Source organism: Ranitomeya variabilis, chromosome 4 (assembly GCF_051348905.1).
Source record: "Ranitomeya variabilis isolate aRanVar5 chromosome 4, aRanVar5.hap1, whole genome shotgun sequence".
Classification (NCBI taxonomy): Eukaryota; Metazoa; Chordata; class Amphibia; order Anura; family Dendrobatidae; genus Ranitomeya; species Ranitomeya variabilis.
The window spans coordinates 150,788,161-150,798,703 of record NC_135235.1 but is presented as its reverse complement, the minus strand read 5'-3'; the positions used below and the strand labels follow the sequence as shown (position 1 = coordinate 150,798,703).

Sequence of the window (10,543 nt, the reverse complement as noted above, 5' to 3'; positions counted from 1 at the left end):
TTTTTCCGCGTTTTTTTCCCGTGTTTTTTCGCGATAAAAAAGCTATCAAAACTCATTAAAAACGCATACATTATGCATCCTATCATTTAGAATGCATTCTGCATGTTTTGTGCACATGGTGCGTTTTTTCTGCGAAAAAAACGCATCGCGGTAAAAAAAGCAGCATGTTCATTAATTTTGCGGGTTTTTTTGTGTTTTTCCCGCTATTCTATGCATTGGGAAAAACGCACAAAAAACGCATCATAAACACGGTAAAAACGTGGTAAAAATGCATGCGGATTTCTGACAGAAATGTGCGGTTTTTGTCAGGAAAATTTCTGCCAGAAATCCTGATGTGTGCACATAGCCTTAAGGCTTTACCCATTGATGAAGACAGGCAGAACTCTGTGGGATACTTGTCTTTTCAATTCAATTCACTCAGGCTGGAACTCTGATAATCCTCACTCATATTCCTTTATTAGGGCTGAACTGTGCTTACTCACTAAAGTGTTTTTCTATCCTTGAGGTGTAATAGGAATCCTTCCATTCTGAATGCTGTCAGCTCCCATCCTTTTTCATTGGTCCCTTCCAGACCTAGCAGTCAGGGGGAGATCAAGATCTTCTCCTTGCAGTTTGGCCTTCTTTCCTGACTTTTCTCTCATTGGTACAGTGTCCATCATTTTAGGACATGATCATATATCAAAGTCAAACATCAGAAATACTCTGTCTGATACCTGATTCTGATACTTGAGTCTGATAACTGACTCAGATACCTGAGTTTGATTGCTGACCCTGATACCTGACTCTGATTCTTGATTCTGATACTTGAGCCCGATACCTGACTTTGATACCTGATTCTAATACCTGACTCTGATACTTGACTCTGATACCTGACTCTGTGATCTGACTCTGATATCTGACTCTGATACCTGAGTCTGATACCTGATTTTAATACATGAAACATTCAAACATCAGAATCAGAAGGTTTTTCAGATACTATCAATACAGCACTTGAATGTTTCATCTCAAAAGCAAAGTACAGTGTCCATTTTAGGACATGATCATATATCAGAATCAGGTATCAGAATCAGGTATCAAAGTCAGGTATTGGGCTCAAGTATCAGAATCAAGAATAATGATAAAGAGTAATCAGAATTATGATACTAGAATATTTGACTTTGATATATGATCTTGTCCTAAAATGGACACTGTATCCTTGGTCTGATCACTGGTCTAATGCTCTGTGATGCTTTTGCATTGCAGGGTATAAGAGCTGTCACAATAACATTGTGCAGATTGGAACAGATAGGGAGCCCCTTCCCTCTATAAGCAGATCTACACACGTGGTCAAAATTGTTGGTACCCCTCGTTTAATGATAGAAAAACCTACAATGGTCATAGAAATGACTTCAATCTGACAAAAGTAACAAGAAATAAAAGATCTATGAGAATGAACAAATGAAAGTCAGACATTGCTTTTCAACCATGCTTCCACAGAATTAAAAAAATAAAACTCACGAAATAAGTCTGGACAGAAATGAAGATACCCCTGAAAATAATGTGACAAAAGGGACATGTCAATTCAAGGTGTGTCCACTAACTAGCTTCACATGTGTCTACAATCTTGGAACCAGTGAGTGGGCCTGTATAGAGGGCTACAGATGCTCACTGTGCAGTTTGGTGACATGGTGTGTATCACACTCAACATGGATCAGTGGAGGCGAAGGAAAGAGTTGTCTCAAGAGATTAGAATGAAAATTATAGACAAACACATTAAAGGTAAAAGTTATAAGACCATCTCCAAGCAGCTTGATGTTCCTGTGACTACAGTTGCATATAATATTCAGAAATTTAAGATCCATGGCACTGTAGGAAACCTCTGTGGCCGCAGGATGAAAACTAATGACAAAGCAAAGAGACAGATAATACAAATGGTAACAAAAGAGCCCAGAAAAATGTTTAAACAGATTAAAGGTGAACTTCAAGCTCAAGGAACTTCAGTGTCAGATCGCATCATCCGTTGCTGTATGAGCCAAAGTGGACTTCATGGGAGATGACCAAGGAGGACACCGTTGTGGAAAAAAAATCATAAAAAAGCCAGACTGGAATTTGCCAAACTACATGTTGACAAGCTACAAAGCTTCTGGGAGCATGTCCTATGTACAGATGAGACAAAAAAGGAACTTTTTGGCAAGGCACATTAGCTCTATGTTCGCAGAGGGAAAAATTAAGCATATAAAGAAAAGAACACTGTCCCTACTGTGAAACATGGAGGAGGCTCTGTAATGTTCTGGGGCTGCTTTGTTGCATCTGGCAATCGGTGTCTCTAATCTGTGCATGGTACAATGAAATCTCAAGACTATCAAGGGATTCTAGAGAGAAATGTGCTGCCCAGTGTCAGAAAGCTTGGATTCAGTTGCAGGTCATGGGTTTTGCAACAGAATAATGACCCAAAACACCCAGCTAAAAACACCCAAGAATGGCTAAGAGGAAAACACTGGATTATTCTGAAGTGGCCTTTTATGAGTCCTGACTTAAATGCTGTTGAGTATCTTTGGAAAGAGCTGCAACATGCCATCTGGAAAAGGCAACCTTCAAACACGAGACAATTGGAGCAGTTTGCTCTTGAGGAGTGAGCCAAAATACCTGTTGAGAGATGCAGAAGTCTCTTTGACAGTTACAAGAATCGTTTGATTGCAGTGATTGCCTCAAAAGGTTGTGCAACAAAATATTAAGTTAAGGGTACCATCATTTCTGTCCAGGCCTATTTCATGAGTTTTATTTTTTGTTTAAATTCTGTGGAAGCATGGTTGAAAAGCAATGTCTGACTTTCATTTGCTCATTTTCATAGATTTTTTATTTATTACTTTTGTCAGATTCAAGTTATTTCTGTGACCATTGTGGGTTTTTCTGTCATTAAACGAGGGGTACCAATAATTTTTACCACGTGTGTATATTGTTGTTGCAACTGGCAATGGCAGCAAAGGGGTTAAATATCCATGATGGGTGTTAGAACCGATTGTGAGCGTTAATGAAGTGTCTCAGCTATGATGTATAGCTGACACCGACTGATAATTTAGCTGGCTCTTCAGTGAATCGTCACAAATTCATTACACTGTACATGAACGGTGATTTGTGGGTAGCACTGTGTCATTCATGTAAGGTGGATGTCGGGAATAGGATAAATGAACCAGACCCTACTGTACATGCCCTTCAATTTAATGCTCTAAATACATGGTCACTGGCATTTTAAGGCCATGTTCACATGTTGAATATTTGGTGATTTTTTTCCTCAGTATTTGTAAGCCAAAACCAGGAGTGGAACAACTGGTGGAAAAGTATAATAGAAACACGACACTACATCTGTATTTATCACCCACTCCTAATTTTGGCTTACAAATACTGAGTTAAAAAACTCACCAAATACTCAATGTGTGCACGGGGCCTAAGAGTGGTATGAGCACAAATCGGTTGAATCTTTTGCCTAATGGCATGTGGATTAAAGAACTTAATTGCCTGTTGCATTGTAGGTTAAAATCCTTAAAATCTTTGAGGAATCACATCCATCTCATTCTACAATTAGCACTTTTTAACAAAGCACAAAATAAAAGTGTTGATTGAAGCAGATAATTTATTTGACAAACAAATATTAAGAAGCAATAAAATAAATTTAGATTTCATGTTTTTTGCAGTTTACAAATAGGGATTTAATAATGATTAAAGTCAGCAGAAATAAGCAGTGATAAGAAAGGCCTTTCGGTGTGAAATATTTATTTCTTTACTCCACCAAATCCTTTTACACTGCTGTAACTTCCTTGTGGAACATTTCCACTGACTCCTTTACTTTCTCCACTTCTTCCTCCTGAGAAATTTCCACTAAATCCTCCTTTTCCGTCAAATCCTCCTTGTGAAACTTGTCCACCGATTCCTCCTGCTCCTTCATATCCTCCTTGTGAAACTTGTCCACCGATTCCTCCTGCTCCTCCATAGCCTCCTTGTGAAACTTGTCCACCGATTCCTCCTGCTCCTCCATATCCTCCTTGTGAAACTTGTCCACCGATTCCTCCTGCTCCTCCATATCCTCCTTGTGAAACTTGTCCACCGATTCCTCCTGCTCCTCCATATCCTCCTTGTGAAACTTGTCCACTGATGCCTCCTGCTCCTCCATGAGAAATTTGTCCACCCATTCCTCCCGCTCCTCCCATCAGGGCCGGCCTTTGCCCTGTGCGACCTGTGCGGCCGCACAGGGCGCCAAGGCTCGTTAGCATACAAGGGGCGCATTTATTGAGCTCAGCAGATTAATGTCACATTACATCAAAATCAGGGGTGGGATTCAGCCGGTACGACCCGGTACGGGGCAGCCGTTTTCTAAAATTTCCATCTGCCAGCGTTCCGGTTACCACGCCCCCGGTTATCGGGCCCCCCCTAGCAGTGGCGTAGGAAGGGGGCGGCACAATGCGGGGGGCGGCACAATGCGGGGGGGCGGGTCGCCGGCGGCGCAGAATTTACCTGGCTGTTCGCTTCTCGGCTTCAGAAAAATGGCCGCCGCGATCTCCATCTGCGCATGCGCGGCATCCCGCGGCCATTTTCCTGAAGCCCCGGGCAGCAGAGCACTCCACCTGCGCACGCGCGGCCTCAGGAAGATGGCCGCCCCCACCGATAAGCAGATAGAGCAGGATCGCGGTCAGGTAAGAAGAACTTGTTTTTTTTTTTTAATTATTATTGAGAGCGGCGATCGGGAGGGGGGGGGCAGGGCAGAAAGCTGGACACAGGGAGGCAGAACGCTGGACACTGGGGCAGAAAGCTGGACACTGGGGCAGAAAGCTGGACATTGGGGCAGAAAGCTGGACACTGGGGCAGAAAGCTGGAGATGGGGCAGAAAGCTGGACACAGGGGGGGCAGAGCGCTGGACACTGGGGCAGAACGCTGGACACTGGGGCAGAACGCTGGACACTGGGGCAGAACGCTGGACACTGGGGCAGAGCGCTGGACACTGGGGCAGAACGCTGGACACTGGGGCAGAACGCTGGACACTGGGGCAGAACGCTGGACACTGGGGCAGAGCGCTGGACACTGGGGCAGAATGCTGGACACTGGGGCAGAACGCTGGACACTGGGGCAGAACGCTGGACACTGGGGCAGAATGCTGGACACTGGGGCAGAACGCTGGACACGGGGGCAGAACGCTGGACACGGGGGCAGAACGCTGGACACTGGGGCAGAAAGCTGGACACTGGGGCAGAAAGCTGGACACTGGGGCAGAAAGCTGGACACTGGGGCAGAAAGCTGGACACGGGGGCAGAACGCTGGACATTGGGGCAGAACGCTGGACACTGATGCAGAACGCTGGACACTGGGGCAGAACGCTGGACACGGGGGCAGAACGCTGGACACAGGGGCAGAACGCTGGACACTGGGGCAGAACGCTGGACACTGGGGCAGAACGCTGGACACGGGGGCAGAACGCTGGACACGGGGGCAGAACGCTGGACACGGGGGCAGAACGCTGGACACTGGGGCAGAACGCTGGACACTGGGGCAGAACGCTGGACACGGGGGCAGAACGCTGGACACGGGGCAGAACGCTGGACACTGGGGCAGAAAGCTGGACACTGGGGCAGAAAGCTGGACACTGGGGCAGAAAGCTGGACACTGGGGCAGAAAGCTGGACACTGGGGCAGAAAGCTGGACACGGGGGCAGAACGCTGGACATTGGGGCAGAACGCTGGACACTGATGCAGAAAGCTGGACACTGGGGCAGAAAGCTGGACACGGGGGCAGAAAGCTGGACACGGGGGCAGAACGCTGGACACGGGGGCAGAAAGCTGGACACTGGGGCAGAAAGCTGGACACGGGGGCAGAAAGCTGGACACTGGGGCAGAAAGCTGGACACTGGGGCAGAAAGCTGGACACTGGGGCAGAAAGCTGGACACTGGGGCAGAAAGCTGGACACAGGGGCAGAACGCTGGACACAGGGGCAGAACGCTGGACATTGGGGCAGAACGCTGGACACTGATGCAGAACACTGGACACTGGGGCAGAAAGCTGGACACTGGGGCAGAACGCTGGACACTGGGGCAGAAAGCTGGACACTGGGGCAGAAAGCTGGACACTGGGGCAGAAAGCTGGACACAGGGGGCAGAAAGCTGGACACAGGGGCAGAAAGCTGGACACTGGTGCAGAATGCTGGACACTGGTGCAGAATGCTGGACACTGGTGCAGAATGCTGGACACGGGCAGAATGCTTGACACAGGGGCAGAATGGAGACACGGGGCAGGATAACAGACATGGCGTCATGACTGGAGACACTGGAGGCAGGATTGGAGACAGATGGGGCAGGATGGATACGATGGAGACAGATGGGGCAGGATGGGAAGATCATATGGGGCAGGATAGATACTCATTAGGGCAGGATGGGAGAATATATGGCTGACGCCAGGAATGAGACACACGGGGGCCAGGATGGCGAATATTATTACCATAGGGGCTAATTAAGGGATATTATTACTGCAGTGATGTATTTATTTTATTTTTTGAGTATACTGTTTTAAATGGAGGGGCGGTCCTATTACTGTGTAGAGTGACACTATGTCGCCTTCTTCATGTGGTGTAATGTAGAAGTTGGGAAAATTAAGTAATGTGTTCTGCAAGTGGAACTCGAGATAACTGTGTTATTTCCTGCAGAGACGAGTCCTGGCTGGATGAAGTGATGGCGGTCTGTGCGGGATGAAAGATGAAGGACTTCACCTAGAGATGTCACTGGTGAGTCAGTGTGTTACCTATACACTGACACTATACACTGTATACTATATACTGAGGTCCTGTGTATGTCACCGGTGATCACTGTATTACCTATACACAGACGCTGCATACTAAGTACAGATCTCCTGTGTATAATGGCACTTATGGTGATAGTATTGTGGTTTTTTTTATTATTGATCAGTATTGTAGTATTCAGTCACTATGTGGTGGTAATATGTGGTCTGGTCATGATGTTGTGGTATTCGTTCCTTGTATTTGATATTATTCGATCACTGTGGTGGTAATATGTCATCTGGTCATGGTGTGGCGGTGTTTGGCCTTGCAGGCCGCCGCTCTGCACTCTGATTGGCTGTCAGCCCATATGGCTTTGGACCAAGCGTCATTTTTTCCTTTTGGTCCGCTTTAAAGCACTTTATAATTCCCGTTATTGCAATATTAGTGTTTCTTCAAGTGTTTTGCAGGGAAACACAAGTTTTCTAAGTAAACGTGTTGTTGTGAATATTAAAGAGTTATTGTTTTCTTTCAAAGTTTGGAGGGGGGGGGGGGCGCCGTCCTGCAGTCTCGCACAGGGCGCCTTTTGGGCTAAGTCCGGCCCTGCCTCCCATTCCTTGACTTTGGAGCTGGCAAGGATCAGATGCAAGACAGGGATCTAATAAAAAAAATAACAAATTTAATTGACAAAAATTTGACATATTTACTAAAAAAAATTGTAATCCTTATACACTGTAAACTAAGGCCGGACAGTCAAAAAAAGCAGTAAATTTATCAAAGTGGCTTATGCTGTTTGATAAATCAAATATTAGTTGACTTACTTTATGCCACATTTCCCATTAAATCACACCCTTTTTAGCAACACCACAACCCTTAGTTGCACAACTAGTAAAAAGTGTCTAAAGTACATACAAAATATAGTGAAAATCATGATAGACAGTTTTTTTGGTGCAAATTAAACCATAATTCCATTGGATGTAGCTTGCATTTAACTATGTCCCATTAGCTTTTAATTTATAGGTAGATTGTAGATAGAGAAAACATGTTTATTTAGCTTTATGAATTGAAATAATTTTTGACAACTAAGGTGTCTAAGGAATAAAAATGTAAAAAAATAAATAGCTTAGAATAGTGAAGATGATTCTGAAACAAGTTACATCCCTCATTATTAAAAAGCATCATTCGTGGAGGGGCCTCCTCCTGTCACAATATGTTCTTGGCTGGTGAATGCTTTAGTATGTCAGCCAGGGACTTATCAGAGACCCCCTGGTTCCCCGTATTCATCTTTCCATTAGGTAATGCCAGATTCTATACTTATATCTGTATTTATATTCGCACTATTTAGTATTCCAATCATGCTTTCCTCCACAGTAATTGAGCTTCAATTTGAGCTATTCATAAACATAAAAACATATTTCTTAGGTTCACCAAGTACATACACTAATACACTTCTGGGTTCTACTTTTAAACACAAATGTTGATAACTTTATGGTCAAATCCCTATCCTTCATTCATCTATGTTCATAACTTGGCATGGGTCTGGTATACATTGTGGTACTGGAGCACATGCTGAAAAGACAGATGCAAAAGTTACAGCTTTCACTATAGTACGAGAATTTTACTTTAGTCCTTATTTGCATACATAACCTTAAAGATGGTATTCACCTATTTTATCATATAAGTGCAACAAAAACAGAAATTGATCAGTGTTAAAGAGTTTTGTAATCTCTTAGTTTAGCTGCACCGCTGTTCTGGACAGAGCGCTCTCCATGTGACTAGCACAGGTGGCTTTGCCTCTTCAGTATTGGAGAACTCGAGCACTGAAGCGGTCACATCCAATGAACTTGGCCAGTGCGGAGCCTGCAGGCTTTTAAAGAAAAAGTCTGCAAATGACACAACATGCCTAAGTAACAGACCATTTATAGCAAACAGAGTGGACGGTAACTAAGCAACAAACTGTAAATGATAAAAATAAAAAATATTTCCGTTGTTGACAATAGAGAGAATTTTAATAAGGCTACGTTCCAACAATGCGCTTTTGGTGCTTTTTTGACGCTGAATATTTTAGCTGCATCAAAAACACAGCATCTTACAGTTACAGCAGAGTGAATGGGATTTGTAGAAATCTTATGCCCACTGTGCTTTTGTGCTTTTAGATTTTTAAATTTTATCTTTCTCGGTGTAAACTGACCTGGGACCGTGTTTACAATCTACATGTCGATTTCTCTTGTGGATACGCTGAGTTCTGTGTGCAGATTTTCCCCACAGACATGAACTAGATTTTGAGTATGTACAGGTAAAAAATGCATTTCCACTGCAGAAACGCATCTAAGATGCATGTAACCCGAACCTAAGTATGTCAATAAAGTTTTAGCATTTAGTGAACATAATGAAAAAGCAAAGTAAAAAAAGCAACTGTGGGATTTGCAATTTCACTGCACTTGGAATTTTTTTCCCTTTTTCCAGTACACGATATGTTAAAAACAATGGTGTCATTCAAAAGTACAACTCTTCCCGCAAAAAACAAGCCCTCACATGGCCACATTTATGGAAACCTAAAAAAGTTATGGCTCTGGGAAGAAGGGGAGCAAAAAACAAAAACAAAAAACAAAAATACCTCCGGTCATGTAGGGGTTTAGATCAAATTATATGGTATTAGTTTTCATCCAGAAACAATGTAGATACATAGATTTGCACAAAGCTGTAAAAACTGAAGAAAGTTTTTTTAAATATACATTTTACCATTTTTTTTATGCAGATCAGGATTGTACTTGTCCCACTCACAGCATTCCATAAGACAATATAGAATTAATCATTTTAACATTATTGCCATACTTTGTCCATGCATGCACATCACAATAAACATAATTCTGAAAAATATAACATCACATCATAATAATGTTCAGTAGTATAGTATATACAGTGCATAAAATACATGAGATGAAGGATGTCACTCACGGTCTTTGCTTTGTCCTCCCTTGGTTGCCATGATGGTTCTTCTTCGGTTGATGACCCTTACTGAGGTATTTGGAAAGATACGTTACGTCTTGATAACGATGCTGTTTATATACAAACCCAGATGCCATTCCCTGAATGACAAATGGTACATCTCCTGCTTAAGCCAATAGAATTTTACTCTGACTATCTTAAATTGAGTTCCAATTAATTCCTATATTTGCATTCCTGAAGGCATGGGAGTAGCTGAATGTTAATCTGGATGGAATTCTATTCTTCAGTCTATGTGATTGCTTTTGCAAAAGAAACAATGGGTGCATCAATGGAATATATATATATATATATATATATATATATATATATATATATATATACATATATATATATATATATATATATATATATATATATATATATATATATATATACACTGTGTTCCAAATTATTATGCAAATTGGATTTAAGTGTCTTAAAGATTTAATTGTTTTGTTTTTCAAATAAACTCGTGGATGGTATTGTGTCTCAGGGCTCAATGAATCACTGAAATCAATCTTAAACACATGTGATAATTAGTTCTCCAGGTGATTCTAATTAAAGGAAAACTACTCAAAAATGATGTTCCACATTATTATGAAGGTCACAGGTTTCAAGCAATATGGGAAATAAAAAGGATCTCTCTGCTGCTGAAAAGCGTTAAATAGTGCAATGCGTTGGACAAGGTATGAAAAAATTAGATATTTCACGAAAACTTAAGAGTGATCATCATACTCTGATGAGATTTGTGACTGAAACAGAGCACAGACAGAGTTCATGCAAATAAAGGCATAATGAGGAAGTTTTCTGGCAGACAAATTC

General features: G+C 42.7%; 1 protein-coding gene across 1 annotated transcript; it reads right to left on the bottom strand.

The window, feature by feature from the left end:
• Positions 1-3,501: 3,501 nt before the first annotated feature.
• On the bottom strand, positions 3,502-9,830 carry LOC143768530 (uncharacterized). Its single transcript, XM_077257178.1, has 3 exons — positions 9,692-9,830; positions 7,341-7,391; positions 3,502-4,177 (listed from the first exon to the last, which is right to left on the bottom strand). Exon 3 carries the CDS (start codon positions 4,145-4,147, stop codon positions 3,776-3,778), a length of 372 nt encoding a protein of 123 aa, XP_077113293.1. The 5' UTR covers positions 4,148-4,177; positions 7,341-7,391; positions 9,692-9,830; the 3' UTR covers positions 3,502-3,775.
• Between the last annotated feature and the right edge of the window lie 713 nt (positions 9,831-10,543).

Bases quoted from the DNA above. Each gene is read 5' to 3' on its own strand.
- LOC143768530 (XM_077257178.1), bottom strand. From the start codon at position 4,147: ATGGAGGAGCAGGAGGCATCAGTGGACAAGTTTCACAAGGAGGATATG.